Genomic DNA, 25,339 nt, shown 5'->3' with positions numbered 1-25,339 from the left:
TGATATAATTGTAAAATGTGAATAATGCGTTCTAATGTGGCAAATTTCTCGGCATAGATAGCCAATACTCTGTTTTATTTAGATTAGAAAAATATTAAAAAATGTGAAATGCCAGTGCGACATGCCTTTAGGCGGAGCTTAAGAATCTCATAATTTCTATCGTTAATGTATTGTTTAAAATAATTTACTCATTTTGAGCCACAACATCTATGTTTTTTGGGAAAGAATTGTCATGCTGTGATAACTGCTAGTATAGTATATGCAAAAGCGTTTTCGATGTAACGGAATACTATTATTTTCTTTTCCAGTTCAACTTCCTTTATTCTATTTATAGACAGCGACTGAGGGGAAAGTAAAAAAAAAAAGCTGCACTCGCGGCTTGGCAGAACTCACATCTCCAGTAGCTGAGCCACATGGCAAGAGCAGGCAACACCAAAAATGAAAACAAAGAAAACACACATTAAGATTTACATACATTGCCATCATAATATTTCACCAGTATATTCTCTGTACAATAACATCCAAAGGCAAATGATGGCAGATTGATCGTGTAATGTGGTCACTGAATTTAGTTACGGTCGGATTCTTTTGCAGCATCATATTTCTGATACAGATATATAAATCGAGGGAACGAATGCCTCACTGAAAGTGTATGTATTCAGGAATGACGCTGATGATTCTAAAGGGTAGTTTGAACCACTAAAATTCGATGAGAAGAAAGCTTTTATTGCGCGATAGGCCGTAGCCCTTCACTACGGCACCCCTTTCTTTTTCTCCTTCCACCTTCCAGTTACCCACCGGGTCAAGAGGGTAACTGAAATAAATAAATAAATGTGGTCAGGTGTCCGCGGAAAAGCGGGACATTACAGTACCTTTTCATTCCTCTAACCGATTTGAAACGCCGCTGATTCCTATTTTACTGCGTCTTCTGTATGCTGTCTGCAGCAGCGTTCGAGGTGGCGCCAAAGGAAAGATGCAGCACGAACTCCTGGATCGGACTCTAGGCGGCGTCAGATTCATCAGAACCGAATACTGGGCGACTTGGTAAACGTTCAACAATATGTGCAGCGCTAAAACCGAAGACAGAGAGACGAAACACGCAAGAAACAACATTATGAACAGCGCTTGTTTGTTTGTGTGTTTCTTCCCCTGTCTTCGTTCTTCGCGCTGTACCTAATATCAGATTCGTATATGAACTAAAACGCTCATGACCAGACACGACGTCATGACCGAATGTAAAGTCATGATGTTCACATTCGCTTATTACGTCACGATATTGCCGATGACATCACATTGTGGTGAGGTGATAGTCAAAGTGATCTCTGTCATTATAATCATTACTATCACTACCACTAACTGCCACTATCCTTATTGGACACTATCTACCACAAATTGAAGTTCACTGACAGCTTAAAGGTAAACAGCGGCGGTGGTCTCCAGGGCAACCGCAATGGCATGACGCTAGACAAGGAGGTTAAGATGCGTTTCTCAGTTCCCGGTGAGACTACGTCAGGATGATGGACAGCTATAGCGTGACGGACGTGTATGACAAAGTCGCGGGCGACGGTATGAGCCAATTATTAAGGCTAAATATTGCATACAATATTAATAAGTAAATATAACGTAATATATGGATACAATATTCCATACAATAATATTGTATACGAGTTACATTTCAGTACTTATAGTGGTTTGTATCATGGAGAACAATATTTTCCCGCAGATTAGCAAGGTCAATTAAATATGTAGTGCCATTCTATAGCTGAGGTTTATATACTTGACACACATAAAGCATACCTTCTCTTGCTGCTCTAAAATTTTTGCAGTATTAGATTCTTTTGATTATCAGTTTTCGCCGTGCTATCCCAGGCCAGATGATAATATGTAACATCACATTCAAGAAGGGCCATAGCAGGGCACAAGAATATTCCGAGTACCTAACATACACATTAGCCTTCCAAGTATACTGAGAGCAAGACCCAGATCCCCCTATATCTGATCGAGGCGATAATGCAATAATCTAGTCTCACAAACGTGAACGGCATGTGTTTTACAGAATAGTTCCTTCTATTGTAGTCCCACCCAAGATAAAATAAGCTGGGGCATACCATTTGATATGGCTGTAAAAAGGTCTCCTTCATTTCGCCTGGGCTAATTAGTTATTAACAATTTTTTTCAGACAAGGAGTTCAGTTTACCTAACACGCTGATGGCCTTTTTGAGTAATCATTCGCACTGGTGCCTGACAGAAGTATAAATATCCTGTAAGCATAAATAACACGTTATATTTCGAATCAGTCTGCACTAAGGCATTATTTTATACTTTGAATAACAAGGGGCCAGGAATACTTCGTTAAGCTATAATACTTGCTTTCATTTTAATTTAGTGATGGGTATCTATAAAAATATAATATTATCGATAGGTAAAAGAACTAATAACCACAGATAACGCTTTGTCCAGAACAATGTCTGCAGAAAGTTTCAGAAAGAGAATGTAATTATTAATTCTGTGAACTGGCTAGGAAAAAGCTGTGTATATTAGTATGGTTATTTGTTTAAATTCTACGTAATTCGGGATTATTTTCTTTACTTTCAGAAAGACCTGTTCTGTATAGTTCAGTTCAGTTCAGTCGTTCAGTCGTGTCCGACTCTTCGTGACCCTATGGACCATGTCACGCCACGCTTTCCGGTCTCTCACTATCTTTCTAACATCACATAACTTCATCTGCAGTGCCTCGAGGATGCCATCTAACCATCGCGTTCGCTGCCTACCCCTTCTCCGGCGACCCTCAACCTTTCCCAACATCAAATCTTTCTCCAGCGACTCCTCTCTTCTCATCACATGACCAAAGTAGCTGAGCTTTAACTTTAGAATTTGTCCCTCCAATGAGCAGTCAGGGTTTATGGTCGACAATATCGACTGATTTGATCTTCTGGCAGTCCAAGGAGCTCTCAAGAGTCTTCGCCAGCACTACAGTTCAAACGCGTCAATTCTTCGGCGGTCAGCCTTTTTCACAGTCCAACTCTCGCATCCATACATCACAACTGGAAAGACCATAGCACAAGTTATACGGATCTTGGTTGGCAGACTAATATCTCTGCTCTTCACTAGGTGGTCAAGGCTAACCATTGCTCTCTTTCCCAGAAGCAGGCGTCTCCTAATTTCATGGCTGCAGTCTCCTTCCGAGGTAATCTTGAAGCCCAAGAAGAGAAAATCTGTCACAGCTTCCACTTCTTGTCCATGGATGCTCCAAAACTTGATAGGGCAAGATGCCATGATCTCTGTCTTTTTAATGTTCAGTTTGAGCCCAAACGTCTCCATCTCTTCTTGTACGTGCATCAGAAGTCTAAATCCAAAATACTTATTTCTTATCTCGTTGTAATTGTAGAGATGACTTAAAAATCAGAACTGAAATAGTTTTCCGAGCCCTCAGAATAAATAGAAAATTAATAAAATGGCTGCTACCTGCCGAGTTTTATTTTTAGAGCCACCATTTTAGAGGACAATTTCTGTTGCCTTTTTTATGTCTGGGGGGAAAATGCCTGCAGATAAAGAGAAGCTATAACTTAAATTACTGCAACAAGCTCCACGGCGTACATGAGAGCTTTCATTTTCAGTACAAAAGCGCACAAGCATTCAAAGTTAATAATGGTTATGTATTTATATTGCCACTTGGCGTTCCTGATGTTCTTAAGTGGCGCCTGGAAAAAAAAGGATGTTGAAGTCGGCTCGGGTGCTGTATGTGCAAATCTGCCTGCGCGTGCAGCTTCGCCTTGTCGTTTAGAAACGTCTAGCCCTGTTGTCAGTGACATATTTTGGTGGAGTTGCGGGGTGTCTATCCCAGTATTTGTCCCGCACTTCTCTGCACGCCCAGGATTTAGGTGCTGCGCCAATCGACACTCCTGTGCACCATGATAGCCGGAGGAACCAAGGCCTACCTTTTGAGCACGGGCCGTTGGCATTCACCCCCGCAGCCGGAACTCGGCCTGCCATGCAAGCTCGAGCTTACTATTCTCTACAAAACCCATGACTGCCTAAGACTTTCCACAATACTCAGATTGAACACGTCGAAGACTGTCTCGCCCAGTTAGAACAGGCCGCATCATTTAATCAGTGAGAGCACGCTGCGAAGCTTAGAAACGTCTCCTTCAGCCTTGAAGATGGCGCTCGTACTTGGTACGAGAACCTTGAAGACGCCCTAACATCGTGGCGAGAGTTCTGCTGATGCGTCCTGGAGAACTACACCAGCGTCGATCGCCGAGAACGAGCGGAACGGGCTTTACACTCACTCATGCAGATTCCGAATGGTACTGTTACCATGACCAGGCTCTCCCGACGGTATGACCCGGCCATGCCCCGAGAGAAAATAGTGCGCCATTTCGTGCGCGGCGTTAAAGAGCAACTGTTCTCTGCCCTCGTGCGCAATTCGCCGAGTATGGTAGCCGAGTTTCTTACGGAAGCAATCACGATGGAAAGAATGCTCCAATAGCGGTCAACGACCTACGACAGGCCGATGCTCGCCGCTTCGCTCATGAAATACCGTTCGGGCTTCGAGGCTTCCCCGGATGTTTTTTTCTTCGCGAGAACATCCGCTCCCTTTTGCGCGAAGAGCTCCAGGCATTTGTCGGTGCTCCCTAGCCAACGGTCGGTTCTGTCGCTAGTATCGTCCGAAAAGTGCTTCAGCAAGCGTTCCGGCCTTCGGTATCGTCTGCTGACTCTCCATCCTTTTACCGCCTGCTACTGTCGGCTAAAGCATGCGGACATCTTGCGACGCCCTCCGCCTGATTTCACACCATTACTCCTGCCCGGTCAAGGCTCATTGTATTCAGTACACCCTAAGCCATACATCCACAACCGGCGACCACCCCAGCAAAAGGCAGACTCTGGCGTGCCCCAACCCGCGGCGCCTGTGTTTCCATTGCAGGGAACCAAATTATCTGTATTTCAGTGCACATATCAACAAATGGGACTGAATGGATTTCTCATTGGAATGCGTCGCACTCCATTAGGCCAAACGACCCCAGGATATTGACGGCTACGTAGCCCAGCATCGCATGTCGCTAACTTTCTAGCAACAGTAACGCTCTCCATCTCCACCCCAACCATCGCCGCAGCCTAGCTTCCCCTGGATGGCGCAGTGACGTTTGCCGAATCTGAGTCGGCAAAACTAAAGACAGCGACCTCGGGGGGCGAGGCAGCTTCAAATCGACGAGCCGAAGACACCCCGACAACGCGACTTGTGAGCGACCGCAAATTGATGACCCTGATGGCAGTTCGTACAAGTGGATATTGATTCTCGCTGGGTATACCCGTGGTCCTCGACGGCTATAAGGTTAGCGCATTAGTGGACACTGGGGCTGATTTTTCGATTTTAGGCGGAAAGCTAGCGACGTTCCTCGCCTAAGTAATGACGCCAAGGTCTGGAACGCATGTCATAGCTCCGAATGGCCAGTGCACGGCGAGAGTCCAAATTCGCAACTCCATGTCTGTTGACAACTGTCGGGTAATACCTGACTGCTCCCGCGACTGTATCCTTGGTGTAAAATTTCTCCGTTATAATGGGCCATTATCGATTTCCGGAAGCGTACCGAGACATTTGCGACAGAGAAAGCTGAGGAGACTAACACCGAGGACCGCCCCACCCGCGCCCCTCTTCGAATTTCCGCTTAGAGCGTTTCTATTCCGCTACGCACCAGTGGTTTTGTGACTAATAACTGCGACGAACTACGTGATGCGACGGCCGTCCCTGAGGGAAAGCAGTCCCTATTGCTCACCCACGGCATCACTTCGGCGCGGAGTGTCATTCACGTTCTTAACGGCCGATATAAACTCCAGGCTACTAACTTCAGGATCGAACCCCGCCATATTTGTTGTGCTACTGCAATTGCATTCGCGACTCCATAGCGCACGGTTCTGAATGTTTTACGTTCGAAGCAGTGGAAAATCTGCGTCCTTCCCTTGACCGTCATGATATTAGTACAGATCTCTCGGAAATACAGCGGCGCGAAATACGCTCTCCTCATAGAATACAGCGCTTGTTTCGCAACCTCATCGAAAATTCGGTAAACGTCTCTCGTGAAGCACCGCATGGTTACGACTGACGATGCCCGCCCAATACGCCAGCAGTCGTCCCGCGTCTCTACGCCAGAACGTGAAGCGATTCAAACAGAGATTCAGGAGATGTTTGTGAGGGTATCATCCAACTTTCTAACAGCCCTTGGTCGTTCCCTGTCGTGCTGGTAAAGAAAAAGGATGGGGCCCTCCTGTTATCTATTGATTATGAAAATTGAACATTACTAAAAAAGATGTCTACCCGCTGCCCCGTATCGACGGCTCCTTCGACAGACTACGTCGCGCCCAGCTCTTCTCGATTTACTTGAAGAACGGTTACTGGCACATTGAGGTCGATGAGCGGGACTTCAAAAAAACGGCTTTTGTGACCCCAGACGGACTATATGAGTTTAGCCTATGTTCAGCTCCTGCTACTTTTCAGCGCATGATGGTCACAGTGCTGGCTGGCTTCAAATGCCAAATTTGTTAGTTCACCGCGATTACGTCCTCGTGTTCGATGAAACCTTTGTCGAACACCTACGCCTGCGCACAGTGTTAGACGCCCTTCGGTCTGCTGACTTAAAAGACAAGCAAGTGAAATGCCACTTCGGCTAAAAAGAGTTGAACTTTATCTGTCATCTCTTGAGCGCCGCTGGCGTGAAACCAAACCCCGACAAAACTTCTGCTGTCGCCACATTTCCCGTTCCTGCCACCAAGAGAAGTATAAAATGCTTCCTGGTTCTCTGCGCGTACTACCGCTGCTTCATCGCCGATTGTGCCAACGTTGCCGCACTCCTGACTAGCCTCGCGTGCGATGATACACAGACGTAATGACTCGACTGCGAGCTGACCCGGAGATTCGACCCGTCATTGATCACCTGGAGGGTCGCGCTTCTGATATCCCTAGCCAATTTGCTCGGAACTTGTCTGCTGTTTGTCTCCGGAATGGCGTTCTTTTCAAGAAAAACTCCAGCACTGTTGACCGAGCGTACCTCCTCGTAGTGCCGGCCAAGTCCGTGCCGACATCTTTTTTGCTTGACATCATCAGTCCACCTCTGGCCCCTTGAGCTTTGCACGCACACTCGACCGAGTTCGTCAGGCCTATTATTTGCGCAAACTTTGTGACGCCGTTCATCGCTACATCAGGGGTTGCCGCGAGTGTTAACGTCAAAAGGTACCGCCTCTCAAGCTTGAGGGTTTGCTCCAACTTATTGGACCTCCCCGGACGCCGTTTGACCAAATCGGCATCTACCTTCCGAGCCCATTTCCGTTGACATCGATCGGTAACAAGTGGATTATAGTCGCGACTGACAATTTCAAACCGTATGCGGAACCAAGGCTGTGCAGCGGGGCACGTCAATTGAGATTGCATAGTTTTTTATGCATCAAATCTTGTTGCGCCACGGCGCACCGTCCCAAGTCATCACTGATCGAAGCACGGCGTTTGGAGCACAACGTATGCGCAGCATATTTGAGTTCAGTCACACAAGACATCGCAAAACCACTGCCTATCACCCACAGACGAATGGCCTCCTGGAGAGACAAAAAATAATCGTCGACATGATTGCAATGTACATAGACTCGCAGCACAAAACCTAGAACGAGATTCTCCCGTACGTGATATATTCTTACAACACTGCCATCCAGGAGACGACGCATTTTGCGGGATCTGCTCTACGTATGCGACGTTCAGACGATGTTGAATGCCATGCTTCCGTGCTGCACTGATGATCGTCCGCTCATGTCAGACGCCAAACAGTTTGCTCAGCGCACCGAGGAAGCACGTCAACTTGCCCGCATTCACATTCAACAACAGCGGGGCAGGGGGCGCGTCGCTACAACCTCCAGCATTGACACGTCACACACCAACCAGGAGAAAAGAAGCCGACAGTCGGCGAGGCCAAGGAAAGCGTTGGGGATGGCACATTTGTCTTTTTTTTAATGTTTACTTGGATATTCTCAGAAATTAGTAATGTAATCTGTTTAGGGGAAAGATAATTAAACACAAAGTAGAAGAAAAAACAACGTGCCGATGGTGGGAACCGAACCCACGACCTCCGAATATCGCGTCCGGTGCTCTTCCAACTGAGCTACATCGACCGCTGTCCCCCCTGCTACTTGCTTGGGAATTTATGTTGTCTGTATACGAACCTTGAGAGTGTTCACCAGCGCCACCCTCAGCCATAGCGGCGGACGTGGAACGCCCTTTGTTACCGCCAGCGTCACGTAGAACGTGATCAAGAGCGAGGGCGAAAGCTGTGCTAGTACCCTCTTACGCTACCTATGGCTTCAAGACTGCCAGAACTGGTGAACACTCTCAAGGTTCGTATACAGACAACATAAATTCCCAAGCAAGTAGCAGGGGGGACAGCGGTCGATGTAGCTCAGTTGGAAGAGCACCGGACGCGATATTCGGAGGTCGTGGGTTCGGTTCCCACCATCGGCACGTTGTTTTTTCTTCTACTTTGTGTTTAATTATCTTTCCCCTAAACAGATTACATTACTAATTTCTGTGAATATCCAAGTAAACATTAAAAAAAAGACAAAAGTGCCATCCCCAACGCTTTCCTTGGCCTCGCCGACTGTCGGCTTCTTTCCTTCATGTATTATAACGAGCCCCCTCATTTCCCCTTAATTGATCTGCTTGTAGCTTACGGGGGTCTCGGTTCTGCCAGTCTTGAAGCCATAGGTAGCGTAAGAGGGTACTAGCACAGCTTTCGCCCTCGCTCTTGATCACGTTCTACGTGACGCTGGCGGTAACAAAGGGCGTTCCACGTCCGCCGCTATGGCTGAGGGTGGCGCTGGTGAACACTCTCAAGGTTCGTGTACAGACAACATAAATTCCCAAGCCAGTAGCAGTGGGGACAGCGGTCGATGTAGCTCAGTTGGAAGAGCACCGGACGCGATATTCGGAGGTCGTGGGTTCGGTTCCCACCATCGGCACGTTGTTTTTTCTTCTAATTTGTGTTTAATTATCTTTCCCCTAAACAGATTACATTACTAATTTCTGTGAATATCCAAGTAAACACTAAAAAAAAGACAAAAGTGCCATCCCCAACGCTTTCCTTGGCCTCGCCGACTGTCGGCTTCTTTCCTTCATGTATTATAACGAGCCCCCTCATTTCCACCAACCAGGAGAGAAAGTTTAGGTGTGGGACACCAGTGCGCCAGCTCGGCTTGTCTGAAAAACTGATGTGGCGTTACTTTGGACCTTACGAAGTTCTATGCCGTGTCACGAAAGTGACATACGAAGTCTTTCCAGCGGGTACTATGCAGCACTCGCGTCGGCAACCACGCTATGAGGTGGTGCACTTCGCCCGCATGAAGCCGTATTTCACGCGGGCGGTATTGTGCAGTGTGCTATGCACTTGCTTCTTCGTCACGTAGGGCACCTTACCCCGCCTCCGTTATCTATTCCGTTTCTGTTGCGATCGTTTTGCTTTCGCTTGCATCGCCCATCGTTAGCGCTCAGTCTCTGCTCTCGTTTTTATCAAGGGTAGTAATGCCACCTGGTGTTTCTGATGTTCTTGCGTCGCGCCTATAAGGAAAGGACGCTGAAGGCGGCCTGCGTGCTGTGTGCGGAACTATGCCTACTCTTATACCTTCGCCCAGACGTTTTGATACATCGAGCCCTTTTGTCCGTGACAATATATTCTAAAAATCTCTTTTTATTCATAGCATGTTAGAAAATACTGTTGCTTCTAATGTTAGTAAAGTAACCGAATGCGCTATTGTGGCGTTCACTATAAATAAATATAGTGAGAAATATATTGAAAGCTTTTCGAAGTGCGGCTCCAGTGTGAAGAATGTCATTAATTGCGATTTTATCGCCTTTAATTGTCGAGTTAAGGTTTAGAACTTGATTTATTTACCGTATCCAAATTTTATTTTCTTTGATCCAACGACCGAACAATTCCGGTGATATTCATTTCTCTTTTCCCTTAATTTTCAATTAGACTTGTTTCGTAAGTCCTAAACGTTGCCCATGATCCTAGACTATGGCGCTATAAGAATTTATCATAAATAGAGGGCACGTTTTCTGGCAATCTTTCCAAAGTAGAAAAGGAATAATTCGGGATTCGCGAACTGGTGTTCGAGTTTTACATCTATGTATGGAACCCCTTACGATATACACAATAGAATGTCTCCAGAAAACAAATACTTCTCCGATCATCTGTTGTAAGAGCAAAAATATTTCCCTGCTAACGTTCATTATTTTATGTAGATATATTTACCGTCACTGAGCTGACCCATTGCATTTTTACACTTCACAGCAATTTCAGCTGCGTGTCTGTTAACCCTTACATAATGTGTAAACGGGCAGGTGATCAGTAATAACATAATTACAAAGCAAAACAAACGAAGGTGGAGGCGAAATCCGCGGGCGCTAACCAATGTCTCGGATATTGCCCATATGAAGATAAGTCCTCTTTTTGAAACGCTCGTTATAGCGTAGTGATGTTTTTCTTCATATCGTTTTTCATTTGCGTTGTTTTTTTGCAAGATTTACTTCATCATTGCCTTTTATGGGCCTAATTTCATTTTTGGAATGAGAAAGACAATATCCTGAGCGCGATTTAATCCCTGCTCGTAGGTAACTGCTTAATGCGGTTATCAAATCGATGCGTGCACTGTACACAAGTTTTCAGGGCTTTGAGCAAACTACAAAAGTGTGAGGAGAAATTGCGCCTCTCCTAATTTCTCACCTGCCTTTCGCGAAGCTGGTCCATAAGTCCATGACTGTCCGGCTGAAAGGAATGTCCATTGCACATCCACCGCTAAGGTCAAACGGTCTTCCGAACAAGAAAGGTAAATCGTGTCCATGGGACATACCAAACCAAGGCCTTCTTTGGCTGCAAGCCGACACGTAATCCATCTGGTAAACGTATACGTTATTTCCACCTTCCGTTGAAGCCGCGGCATCGGCCAGTCTTCTCGCAGTGTCGTACGTAGGGCAAATAACAGAATCATCTCCCTTCATATCTACCAGCGCTTGTCTTAATTGCTTGTAGTCATAGTCTCCAATCTTCCCCATATATATCTGCTGAAGCCTGATTAGGTCGGTTAGAGGCAAAGCCTTGTAGAGTGTTCCCAGGAAGTGGATCATTTCGGCCTTATTTATTTTTCTAGGAGGAAGAATTTGTGAGAATGTGTCTCTAAAGGTTTGATACAGCATCACGCTTCCTTCATTAACCAAGTATCCGATTATAACATCCTTGTCTCCCGGAAACATAGCTGTGCTTGGATCCACTGGCAGAAATTCGTCCCCGAAAATTGGTTCAAACTTACCATTGCCTTTGTAAACGAATGTTTGCTCTGCAGCCGAGATTAAGCTTGCGTTCACATTTCGCAGGCATGACACAGGCACTATTGGCTTGCTGCTGTCGCTTCCATCATGGCTGCAACCAAAGATTTGCGCAAATTTTTTGGTGTGGCCTAACATCAACGAGCGCTCTTTCACTGGGCCTTTTTTTGTAGCTGGTCCGCTCTGCATGATGGCTCGCCTGAACAAATGCTTGCTTCCTGGTGATAATAGGTGATACCCTGTGGCAACGCCACCTATGCTAAATCCAAATAGCGTCACTTCCGCTGCGTCCCCGCCGAACTCTGCGATATTGTCCTGTATCCACTGTAGTGTAAGCCTTGTCTCGTGGAGACCTTGGTTACCGGGAGCGTCTTCAGTTCCATCATACAGGAAACCGTACGATTGCAGCCTAAAGGTAGACCAAAGCATAAATTTAGAATTACTATTAATTCAGCTGTGATAATTTGAAATCTCAAATGTCCCATTAGTTTGCACATTTTGCACAATAAAAGTTAATGGAACAGAAAAAGGATTTATCTCGGGAGTCACTAAGGAATTTACCTTCCCACTGCCGGAATTGTGACAACAAAAAGAAATGCATTCCCCTATTTCAGAAAACAACTGTCTTGAATAAGATAATAACTAATTGACGCGCGAAATTGATGAAGCCGCCTTCATCTCAGGGCGTAGGGAAGATGGCATCAGCACACCTTCCATCTCACTATTGAAAAACTAAATCACCTTCTTTTCTAGTTTTAATTGACTCGACCTGGATTTTAGAGGCACCCTTCACATGTAGCTCTTTTTTGTTCTACCCGTGTTAATTGTTGGCATTCATCCCTCGAAGCGCTAATACTTTCACCGTATTCTCGCCCTCCCATTTTCTAGCATAAGTGCGCCCCCCCACCCTGTTATTCCATTCTTTGCATTTATCAAGCTTGATCCCTAAACCCTGGTTTTCATTCTTTCTTTTGTCATTCTGGGACCCTCAAAACCCTTTTTCATCCTTTTTTCTACTTGCCATTTGTGTTGTACGTTAAGGAATCCATTATGTACAGTTGTTTTATCGATGATGCCTCTCTTATCTTTTGATGCTCCGGACAACGTGTGATCGCGCGCTCGTTCACTACTCTCAGCTTAGATTGAATATTACCCCGGGGGCCGTTTACCTGGCGTGTGTATATAAAGGCGGGTTTGACTGACTTCAAATAAAGTTAAAAGCTCGGTTCTCTGCCTCATCTTCATCTATTTTCCTGATTGTGTGCACGCGGCTGATACAAATGGCTCGCTACCAACTAGACCGGCCAACAATGTTTCTCATGCTATTAATATCCTGTAACATTCAGAAGTTGTACACCCCGCCGAACAGTAAGAGTACGGCCGTACCACGGTCCAAAACCCAGTTTGGAACTAAAGAACAAAATCCTTTGATTGGGCGAGAGGCTGCTGACATCACGTGATCACGTGACCTCAAAGCCGACAGAACAGAGGTCACAGGATCTGGGCGTCTATTGCTGATTACGCCATTTACGCAGCCGACGTAGTATGTCACTGGGTTTTGGCCAGACTGCGGACTATGACTATCGTTCTAAGCATTAATAGCTTCAAAACTACACAGTCATAGTTAGAGAAGAGAGAGTTAAAGGAGCCGTAGAATGGTGCTGATGCACTTGAAAATAGAAAATAAATTTATATTAAGATTTAATAATGCTCTTTGTACTTCAAAAATTACATGGTTGAATAGCTTCACGATAAAAGACAACATGACGACCTTATAAGCTTCCTAATTACACTACTTTTGCTTAACCAAACTGGTGCAAGTTCTTCTGGAGTGTGACAATTCCTGCCGCTATTTCGTGAACCATGTTTTTCAACCCTTTCCACAATGAAATTATCTGGTTTCGTTTTCATAACGCAAAGAAGCAATATTCGATCAAATAAAATTCTGTATAAACGGCCACCTGTAGGCAATGGTGGCCACCACCACGCCTCCAAATGCTGCCAAAATGGCACCGTCGTGCAAGGCCATGGCAGCGGATCCAACGTGGTATCCTCCGCCATGGAGCCAAGCCATAACTGGAAGCCGTGCAGTTGCGCCCAGCGTCGGTGTCCATACGTTGAGATAGAGACAGTCTTCGTTTTTCTGTTGGCCTAAAACAGGAATTGCGCTACATATAGATTCAGTTACTAATATAAATTTTGAGAGGAACACCTTTCTCTGTTATTAGGTTTAACCACACTGAAAAAATTTCTGTGGCTGGCTTAGCTCGGCTAAGCTCGGTTATGCAAGGGAAAGCTTTCTTATTATTAGTTACGCCATGTTGCTAAGCCAGGTTATGCTCATATTTATACCTAGTTTACAGAGTACAAGCTCCGTTAGGCACGGTAAGTAACGGTTTTGCTGTGGTTTGAATCCTATATTGATATCTGCGAACGTCACCGAAACGCAGCAGAAGCACTGTTTTCTGCACCCGACTCCTACTTCGCTGTCTGCGAACTTCAACAGCCGGGTCTCGACGGCACAATAGCGTAGAGAGCGATTTGAAAGAGAGGTTGGATTGCGCGCCAGATGGGTAGGGTGACGCTGGAGGGAAACGACACGCAGTGGATGCGATGGCTGTGGGCACTGTGTCAGGCAATGTTGTATATTCGTTGCGATATGTATATCTTATGCGTACTGTATACCTACGAAAAATTTTCCGAGATCACTACAGAACCTACATTGGAGAAATACGTAAGCCTGAGCGTTGCTGTCTTGTCCGCGAGATGTGTCAGCTGGATTCCGCGAGTAACAGGTACTGCGCCTTTTCTTTCCTGTAAAGAAATTATAGAACGCCGGTGAAATTTCATGCGGTAAATGAGACGCTTGCTGTGTTCGATAAGGAGTGCGCGATGTAACATATGCAGCAGCAACGCTGAGGCTTTCGCCTTTCTTGGGTGCAGAATCTGCAGTTGGCTGATTACCTCTCTTTACTGAGTTTCTAATCATTCCCATCTATTTGTGTACGCCAATGATGCCCTTTTCCGCTCATTCAAGTTAAATCATTTCAAATTTCCTGATGAGTATCGCGCGACCCCCTTTGGATAGCGACATTACCCCTCCCGGCAATTTCGAGGTGTGATTTACTTACTTGGGTCTCATTATTTACCTGAGTCATCCACATCAAACATATTGAAACTTGCACATCTTTCCTTGACGCTCTATCGAATGATTGCATTATGTTTCTGATATCCCAGCTAGTTCGTTTTTTACAGCACCGACAAGGTCTTGCCCACAAGAAACCCACCTAAATAGCCACACAATGTTTCCACACATAAAAATTGCTAGATGTGCGAAGTATAAGAAGAGAAGCAGCGGCATCAGAAGAAGAGGACCCCGCGGGCTCCATGCGCCGCACGGGCGAAGAAGCCTGAGAATATATTCCCGGCTCCGATGGCCAAACGAGCATTGCAAAGTTTTTCCTTTGAAGGATATGACTGGTTTTCCAGGCTTCTCGTTTTGGCATAAATTTTTCTCCCCTGCAAATTTATTTCGACAATGCGGTTACTACTAACCAAACTGAAGAAAACAAGCAGCGTCAGTCTGTTTCTTTTATAGGATCCAGAGATCAGATATATGAGCTTATAGCCAGAAACACCAAGCACGTACTTCCAACAATTTTGTATAGGCAACTGTATTAGAAATGTCGCATTGACAAAGACCCTGAATTGCGAAAGCAGTCTTCAGATCCATGCAATATGTCCATTAAGATGAAATACTATTTTCCGAGGCAAAGAAAGATGGCTTCCGTTTCATGGGTTAGGAAAAAAGAAAAATCTGCATACCTATATAGTAGTCATGAATTTAACGAAATTGTAAGCTGCTCCGCTCCTTACATAAATATTTTTCTAGTGTTGAGTTCATCAATTGATCCTATTTGTATACCTTCATTCCCCCCTTTTTTGTAGTATATAGCACTGCTGGCATTTTTGTGGGGCTATAAATAAACTGTCAATCATATGGATTGGCTCTTCGGCTTTTAGTATCACTACGAATATTGCACTACATCCTGCCTACTTGTGAACATGAATTAAGCACTAGAGCAATAATTAAGACACGCTTGAGCCACTTGGAAAAATACCAGCGTGCATGAACCCACTATTTGATCATAGAGCCCTAGTAAGCTTTGATAGTTATGATCTGGTCTCATAATTCATGATTGGAGTGTTGTTAAAGTGATACACATATTCAGGTGAGATGATTGTTCTTATTAGCTTATTTATCAACCAATCTCATTAATCAATACTCTCTGCCAACTTTCTCAACATGTCATATATAGTCAAACATTTAGGTCTCTGGAAAACAGCGATATTATTTTCGAACAGCAGCCCAGTTTTCTCAAAGGCTTCTATTGTGACACACAATGGCCATATTCGTACATGATTACCATTCATCCATCTATGCTGGCGGTCAAATTGATGGCGTTCTTCTAGATTTCTCGAAACAATTTTATCGTGTCCTTTATTACAGGTTTCTGCTCAGACTTACTCAGTTGAATATTAAAGTGATTTCAGACTGCCTCAAAGCTTTTCTTGAGTTTACCTACATTAACCATAAATCCACTTACTCTAAAGTCACTTCTGGGGCATCACGAAGGAGAGGTTCCTGGTTCACTCCCCTTTTTAATACACTTTTCAAATTATTGAAATACGTTCTGTGTCGTGTCTAGTTAGGCTATTTGCTGGTGACACTGTGATATGCTATAATTTTGTTACTATCACTCACCATGATGGTTTGAAAGCTGACCTAGATGCAGTAAATAACCGCGTGGTGCCCATCTAGGCATAGGACTTTTTTCTTAATTTTAAAATTAGGCTTATGTCTTTCAATCCCATCTATCACATTCCCACAGGTAATTTTCTAAATACGTTTTTGTCAAACTAGTAGCTACTTATATCAGTACCCCAAAGTCCACCTGCAATCAGACTTCATCATCCTCATCAGCCGGACCTTACCCACATCTAGGCGAACGCTTTCTCCATATATTCAAATTATTCCGGTCTTGTACAAGCTGGATCCACTTGAACACTGCAAATTTCTTAACCTCATCAGCTCAGCTAACTTCTGTCCCCGCCCCCACCCCCCTGCTACGCTTTTTCCCCCTGCGAATCGCATTTGTTACTCTTAGCAACCATCGATTATCCCTTTTTCACACTACGTGCCCTGCCTATGCCCATTTCTTCTTGATTTCCAATGGAATGTTATTAACTTTAGTTATTTCGCTTACGCCCACTTAACGCTTCCAATCGCTTTACGTTACACCTATCATTTTCTGTTCGGTAGCTCTCTGCATTGTTGTGAAGTTAAGTAGAACCCTTTTTGCTAGCCTCCAAGTTTTAGCCCTATAGGTGAGTACAGTTCAGAAGCAACAATTATATACTGTCCTCTTGAACAATACCGGTAAGCTGCTAGCCTTAATCTTCGACATCTGCCTAAGGTATTCTCCTCCTAATTTTACTCTTTTAATTATTTCCGTTTTATGCTCCCTATCTGCGGTTATTACTTGTCCTAAGTTAGACATATTCGCCAACCACTTCCATTGCTTCGCTACCTATTTTAAACTGCTGTTCCTTCCCGAGGCTGTTGAAAATTACCTCAATATTCTTAATATTGATTTTAAAGCCTTCTTTACTACTTTTCCTGTCTAGGTTATCATTCATTCTTTGCGGTTCGTCCCGTGAGTTACTCAGCAAGGTAATCTCACCCGCGAACGCAGATTACGGTCGTATTCTCCAACAAACCTTATCCCAAACTGATCACATTCCAATTCTCTGAATAGTTCCTCTAAGCAAGCTTTGAATAGTACTTGGAAGATCGTACCTGCTTGTCTAGCACAGTTCCTTCTGGGAATTGTATTGCTGTTTTATGCTGAAATATGATTGCTGTGCAGCCAGTTTAAATATCTGCCAGTACATACCGCTCATCTACAACTTTGTTTAGCAAAACCTGCATGAATGCCGAGGTTTCGACTGAGCCAAAGGCTCTTTCGTAATCAATGAATGCTATATAAATGGGCTTGTTATATTCCAAGAAATTTTCTATCATCTAACTGATAGTATGGATGTGATTAATAGTAGACTATACTTTCCACAATCCTGCTTGATCGTTTGGTTGATGGAAGTCTAAGGTTTCCCTGATTCTGTTGCATAAATACTGTTACGTGAAGACTCAATCTATTTACAGTATATTTACAAGATTGCAACTGGCATAGCAGCGAACAGCACCACAGCAAAACAGTCCCACTTCTTCGTCATCTACCTTGCCGCGAGGAAAGGGGGGGGGGAAAATAGTTCTTTTTTGTCTTCGCGTAACGGACCTCCGGTGGTGTAAGCGCCGTCCCGGCGCTAAAATGTCGAAGAAGGGATGATTTGGTATAGCTTATGCCGCGAAACAAGTACAATATCAGTAGCGGGGCGAGACAAAAAGGATGCAGACACAAGAGGAGCAAGTTCTTACGTCACATCGGTTACTTGGCGCACCACACGATAAGGGCCACTGTAGGAGGACAAACGTTTCTCCGAGAGGCCACCGCGGTGAGCAGGAGACCATAGTAGAACTAAGGACCCAAAGTCATAAGATACTTGTCGATATCGCATATCGTAGGCAGACTTCTGGGCGAGGAGACGACGACGGACTACTTGGTGCGTTTCAGTGGCTTGAGCAATGGCGTTTCGTGCGTAGGTGGTTATGGGGAGGCCAGCAGGGAGGTACAGCGTGATGGTAAGGCGGGGTTTCTGCCAAAGAGCAGGAAGATGGGCGAATAACCCATCGTGTCCTGCTTGGAAGAATTATGGGCAAAGGTCACATATGACAGCGCGAGGTCCCAGTCGTGATGATCATGCGACACATACATAGATAGCATATCAGTGAGTGTCCGGTTGAAACGCTGGGTAAGGTCGTTGGTGTGGGGATGGTAAGCGGTCGCGAGCTTATGCTTCGTAGAACATGAACGGAGGATGTCTGATAAATGGGCCAAGAAGGTCCAGCCCAACACGATAAAATGGTTCCAGGGGCACGTCAATAGGTTGCAGAAGACCAGCTGGTAGCGTCGATGGTTTTTTTCCTACGCTGACAAGTGTCACAGGCTGCTATGTAGCCCCGGATACTGCGGTATAGTCCAGGCCAAAAAAACGATGCCGTACCCGGCGGCCGGGACTGACGGCGGTGTGGGGAGGGTGATCAGTTGAGGCGGGAAGGCTCAGGTTCAACAGCCGTGCTTGAATGGTCTTAACGAGGTGAGAAGGGAAGAGAGCGGTCATTGTAGATAGAAGAAGGTGGAAGGTGGGATTTTTGTGGCCGGAACCATCAATTTCGGCAATAACGGGCGATATGGCCGACGCGGGAACAAGCAACATCTTGGTTGAGGTGCGGCCGTTCATCCCGGCGTCAGCCTCCGGACGACGGAACTCCGTAGCGGCCGCCTGATTTCCTACCCAACGATGCCCCAGGATACCGCACCCAGCACCTCCACCACAATGTTAGGTAAAGACTCAATCTATTTTCAGTATATTTACAAGATTTCAACTGGCATAACAGCGAGCAGCACCACAGCAAAACAGTCCCACTTCTTCGTCATCTATCTTCCCTCTAGGCAAGGGGGAGGGGGGAACATTTCTTCTTCGCCTTCGCGTAACAATACTTCGTCCTTAACGAATGGTAAGATCTTTGATCTGTAATATTCAAGTCCTTTGCATCCTTTTTTTCTATTGACTAAGGACGTGATTTCGGTACCGTAGATGTCATCAGCTATTGCGTGTACGCAGTAGCCAGTTTATCTAGTACAATATTGCCCACATCATTCAACAAATCTTTATTTACTTGAATCTTCCCAGCTAATTTCCCGCTTTCATTGCCTCCTAAACCTTTCTTAACTTCGTCCATCGTTAGTGAGCAGTGACTTCGCTACTATGATAAACAAAAAACTCGATTTAGCCGGCGAACTAAGCTTCCGGGATGTTTGGAACTTTCCTAGGATCGTGTAAGCAGCCATTGAATGCTTCGGTCCAGAATTATCACTGCAGCAACAAGGGTCTATTATTTAAAATATTATAGCTACATCAAAGTACAAGTGGATGTGATATGTCATCATCATCATCATCAGCCTGATTATACCCACTGCAGGGCGAAGGCCTCTCCCATATCTCTCCACTTAACCCGGTTCTGTGCTAGCTGCATCCACTTGACCCCTGCGAACTTCTTAATCTCATCCGCCCACCTAACTTTCTGCCGCCCCCTGCTACGCTTTCCTTCCCTTGGAATCCAGTTTGTTACCCTCAGCGACCATCGGTTATCCTCTCTTCGCACTACATGTCCTGCCCATGTCCATTTCTTCTTCTTAATTTCCACTAGAATGTCGTTAACTTGAGTTATTTCTCTGACCCACTCTGCACGCTTTCTATCTCTTAATGTTACCCCTACCATTTTTCGTTCCATAGCCCTCTGGGTTGTCCTCAACTTAAGTAGAACTCTCTTGGTTAGCCTCCACGTTTCAGCCCCATAGGTGAGTACAGGCAAGATGCAACAGTTGTATACTTTCCTCTTGAGCGATGCCGGTAAGCTGCTAGTCATAATCTGCGAGTGCTTGCCAAATGCGCTCCATCCCAATCTTATTCTTCTTCTTATTTCCTTTTCATGGTCCGGATCTGCGGTTACTACCTGTCCTAAGTAGATATATTCGCCTACTACTTCCAGTATTTCGCTACCTAATGTAAACTCCTGTTCCTTCCCGAGGCTGTTGAACATTACCTTAGTCTTCTGCATATTGATTTTCAAGCCTACCTTTCTACTTTTCCTGTCTAGGTCATCAATCATTATTTGCAGTTCATCTCCCGAGTTGCTTAGCAAGGCAATGTCATCAGCAAATCGCAGATTACTGAGGTATTCTCCATCTAGCCTTATCCCTAACTGCTCCCATTCCAAGTATCTGAATACTTCCTCTAAACAAGCTGTGAATAGTACTGGGGAGATTGTGTCTCCTTGCCTAACACCTTTCTTTATGGGAATTTTGTTACTTTCTTTATGCAGAACTATGGTTGCTGTGCAGCCACTATATATATCTTCCAGCACTTTCACGTACGGCTCGTCTACCCCTGATTTCGCAATGCCTGCATCACCGCCGAGGTTTCAACTGAGTCAAATGCTTTTTCGTAATCAATGAATGCTATGTATAAGGGCTGGTTATATTCCGCGCATTTTTCTATCACCTGATTGATGGTATGGATATGATCGATAGTAGAGTACCGTTTCCGAAACCCTGCTTGATCCTTTGCTTGATTGCAGTCTAAGGTTGTCCTGATTCTATTAGCGATTACCTTAGTAAATACCTTATACGTAACAGACAGTAAGCTGATTGGTCTGTAATTTTTAAGGTCCTTAGAGTCCCCTTTCTTGTGAATGAGGATAATTTTTGCATTCTTCCATGCTTCCGGTACCGTCGATGACACCAGGCACTGCGTATACAGGGTGGCCAGTTCTTCTAGCACGATATCCCCCCCGTCCTTCAGCAAATCAGTAGTTATCTGATCCTCTCCAGCTGATTTCCCCCTTTTCATAGTTTCTAGTGCTTTCTTGACCTCGTCTTTCGTCACTGGTGGAACGTCTGACTGTTTTTCCCTGACGCCAATCTCATTACGGTCCTGACTACTTTGGCTACTGTAGAGATCTGTATAGAACTCCTCGGCTACTTTGACTATCTTGTCCATATTAGTGATGACGTTGCCCGCCTTGTCCCTTATCGCATACATCTGGTTTTTGCCTATGCCCAATTTCTTCTTTACCGCTTTAAGGCTTCCCCCGTTCTTTACAGCATGCTCAATTTTCTCCATGTTATACTTCCTTATATCGGCCACCTTGCGCTTATTGATTAGCTTTGATATCTCGGCCAATTCGATCTGGTCTGTTGGATTGGAAGCTTTCATACTCTGCCGTTTCTTAATCAAATCTTTCGTCTCCTTAGACAGCTTACCGGTATCCTCTCTAACTATCCTACCGCCTACTTCTACCGCGCACTCAGTAATGATATCTCTGAAATTATTGTTCCTTGCCTCTAGGGTAATGTCGCCATCCTCAGTTAGAGCTGAATACCTATTCTGTAGCGAGATCCTGAACTCTTCTGCCCTCCCCCTCACCGCTAATTCGTTGATGGGTCTCTTTCTTACTAATCTATTGCGTTCCTTCTTCAGATTTAGGCTAATTCGGGACCTCACCATCCTGTGGTCACTACATCGAACTTTCCCGATTACCTCTGTATCCTGCACAATGGCGGGGGTTGAACACATTATGAAGTCGATTTCATTTTTAGTCTCTCCGTTAGGACTTTTCCATGTCCACTTTCGGTTCTTCCGTTTGCTGAAGAAGGTATTCATGATTCGTAAGTTATTGCGCTCTGCAAACTCAACTAGTAACTCCTCCCTGCTATTCCTAGAACCAATGCCATAGTCACCTACTGCCTTGCCTCCTGCCTGTTTTTTCCCTACGGTGCAGCGGTGGCGTAGCGGTAGAACATCCGCCTCGCATGCAAGAGGACCGGGGTTCAAATCCCGGTGCCGCGCAATTCTCCACCGGATGACAAAAAAAAAAAAAAATCCGCGTGTCGATGGAATTGCATATACAGGTTTGGGGTGCGACCTGATGCCGGTGAACACCTCCGGCAACGCACTCCCTCACCAGAACAGGAGTTGGCCACCCTGGTGCAGTAATTGGCCACAACCTCCTATGATAAGCTCCATAAAACCTCGGCCCTCAGTCACCAGCGGCTGCGGAACAACTGACCACGGCGGCGGTCAGACCTGTGACGCAGCAGGGGGTGCTAAGAAAGCCTGGCTCCGCTGGACAGGCCGCCATTGGAAACTGACCCTGGCAACGTTTAATGCTAGAACCCTAGCTAGTGAAGCTAGTTTAGCAGTGCTGTTAGAGGAACTAGAGGGCATGAAATGGGATGTCATAGGGCTTAGTGAGGTTAGGAGGCCGAATGAGGCATATACTGTACTGAAGGATGGGCATGTACTGTGTTATCGAGGTTTACCAGAGAGGCGACAACTAGGAGTAGGTTTCCTTGTCAATAAGTATATAGCGGGTAATATAGATGAATTCTATAGTATTAATGAGAGGGTTGCAGGCATCGTAATTAGGCTTAATAAGCGGTATAAACTGAAGGTTTTACAGGCCTATGCACCTACATGTAGTTATGATGACCAGGCAGTTGAAAGCTTCTATGAAGATGTAGAATCGGCAATGCGAAAAGTAAAGACGCAGTATATTGTACTAATGGGCGACTTCAATGTGATATGTATCAAAGACTAAATGTGTGGCTTGCAATGTGCCCTAATGCCGCGATAACCACCTCTGACCCTAATTAGCCTCCATAAATTCAACATTTCAAGCATACACATGTCGAACGCTCCCCAGGCTGAGCTGCCAAGATAATGGGCTGGGGCATGTGGACGTCTTGTGTTGTGCCCCCCTCCCCTACGTACGAGCTTCCCTTCCATCTTTCTTCTTTACTTCTTGCTTATTATCCTCTGTCTCAAGTGATGCTCAAATACGTGTCGTAAATAAAGCAAGAATGGTTGCTTATCATTTGTTTGCGTTTCTGAAAATAATCCACTTCATCTCAGCTTACACAAGCGAGCCCATTTTCTTACATTCATCTCCACATGTCAAAGCGAAGCTCGCCAAGTGGTGATCCGGCCTCTAAAAAACACAGATTTCGTGCGCACCCGTGAAAGAAATATAAGTAATGCCTCTTCATAAATATGAACTGCATGAAACTCAATGCACCGAATGCTCAGACGCCTTCTTTTTTGTAATTCTGCATTTGATGTCACGTGGTGTATAAAAAAACGTAAAAAGCGAACTCGCTTTTAATGCACACGCCCTTCAAATTCTAGGTAGGTAAATGCTTTCAAAAGGGGAAAATTAACTACGCAAATTTATCTATTTCAATGCATATTCACCCATCTCTATATGATACATATTGTTCGTTTCGATGAACAATCCACCTGCACGCAGTGCAGCTTATTATATCTAATAGTTTTAAAACACAAACCCGGAAATGAATGAAATATATAGCACGTCAACGCAGAGAAAGCACGAAAGACCGCGACCATGACAGAAATAGGACTGTGCTGTGAGCGAATGAAAAAATGGTGTTTGGAAACTTTCAGAAACTTCTCTGTTGTTGCCGCCACACTCGCTTCGAGTGCGCAATGGCTAAGTTTGACAAGTTAAGTTTAGATTTAAAACGTGTTTCAGACACTTTAAGATTTTAAACTGCATGCTCCGTTTTCTCAGCAGTTTTTTTTTACAATTGGGCAGTTGTAATTTTGTGAGTGCTGAGATTTGTTATTTCAATTTCGTTCTAAACAACGCAGTGTGAAACGTTTTCTCTGCAGAGCAGTTCAAGTGATGGCAAGATGAATAATATTAGTTTGAAGACAAGGGTTATGCATTGTGGCGATTTCATTGTCTTGATACTCTTTGCTAATCATCGCTGGCTGCGGTGCCCACATTCGTCTCTTCCGGTCAAGAAGAGACAGTGGTGCATCGACAATATCATAAACATAGAAATGAACGCAAGCAAATAATATACAAGTGGCAAGCTACGGTACCAATGTACCCGTTCGCTTAATTTCTTATGGTCACCTTCATCGACTTGTAGCACTAAAGATACTCATTATTCACAGTGGTGACCCTTATCTTCGCAGTCAAAAAACAAGAATTATTTCGGATATGTTTTTTCCTAATCATAGTGTGGCGTTTTGCAAAGAGAACCACGATGAAGGACAAGAGCGACTCACCGTAAGGTACCCACAGCAAATTTCTTGCATAGAACGTGTCGCCTTGCATGCAAGAAGGCGGTGTATTGGTAGCATCATATGTGTCGTCACCCCAAGGTTCCACAGGTTGTGGCTTCTTGTACCGGAGCTCGCCTATGGGTGGCTGGGCGAAAGGAATACCCGTGAAAGCATAGACTTCAACGCCTGGTGCGATGTTGCGAATGGTACCACGTATTTTTCCCTGAGGTGGACTCACTACAGGAGCATCTGCGATAACTCCAGCGACGCTCGGTATAATTTTTGAGTGTCCGGATATTTCTAACAGGATGCAAGTCAAAATAAACACCGTACTTTGCTGCTGCCCTAACATGGCAAAGTTTTGATCACGCCACAGCTACGCGCATCTGCGATAAAACGTACGGTATTGACAGCTCAGGATAAATGGTTTCCTACAGTATTCCTTATGTCTGTAGCTGCAGTCGAGGTACTGACCACTGAGAATGCGTGAGTGGTATCAAGTGCAACACTTGCACGTATAATGACCCCCCGGTGCACAGTTGTCCGGAACATTGGCACCAATTATCGAGTGCGTAGCTTTCTTTAGTTCAAAAGCTGTGGAGCGTTGACTTCTGCATTTGAAACCATGGGACCGAGTGTGTTGGTGGAGGCGGACTACAGCTGTTTTGGTGTTATTGCGAGCTACGGTTCAAGCGTGGCTAAATGCTGAATGCCCTGTTGATCAAAACATATGTCCTTATTTGCGCTGAGGGTAAAACATCAGGGACAATTTCTGGGGTGACCTTTTATTCGATTCTATGCCGAGTGTTTAAAACGTAGCAGATATGAAACTCCTAGCTTGGCAAAAGATTCGAGCATAATGTCCTGGTATCACAAAACAAGTCCAAGCCTAAAACAAAAAAAAAATTAATTAGCATGCATGTTTCACCCCACGAGATTCCAACACAAAACCGCAATGCAGACATAACTATCTGCTGCCAATGTCGATAGAGGATAGCTTGTGCGCTCGTTCCAAAGGTGCACATAGATAGATTTATTGAAAAGAAATGCAGAGTGGTTGGCCAGAATGGGTAAAATCTGGCCTGCTACTCTGTACTGCGGAAGGAGAAGGGAGAAGAAAGAGGGTCATGATGACTAACGATGTGGGAG

General features: G+C 45.0%; 1 protein-coding gene across 1 annotated transcript in view; it reads right to left on the bottom strand.

Annotated features, from left to right (window-relative positions):
- Positions 1-24,542, bottom strand: part of LOC146173940 (acetylcholinesterase-1-like) — a 76,218-nt gene extending 51,676 nt beyond the window's left edge. Inside the window, exons 1-2 of the mRNA XM_084585304.1 lie at positions 24,194-24,542; positions 13,318-13,507 (exon numbers count right to left, since the gene is read on the bottom strand). Of these exons, the coding sequence (XP_084441430.1) occupies positions 13,318-13,507; positions 24,194-24,542 (539 nt within the window). The remainder of the gene's footprint in view (positions 1-13,317; positions 13,508-24,193) is intronic.
- Between the last annotated feature and the right edge of the window lie 797 nt (positions 24,543-25,339).

This window comes from Amblyomma maculatum, chromosome 11 (assembly GCF_055883805.1).
Source record: "Amblyomma maculatum isolate TAMU_Amacu chromosome 11, ASM5588380v1, whole genome shotgun sequence".
Taxonomy (NCBI): domain Eukaryota; kingdom Metazoa; phylum Arthropoda; class Arachnida; order Ixodida; family Ixodidae; genus Amblyomma; species Amblyomma maculatum.
This window is presented reverse-complemented; position numbering and strand designations above follow the sequence as displayed.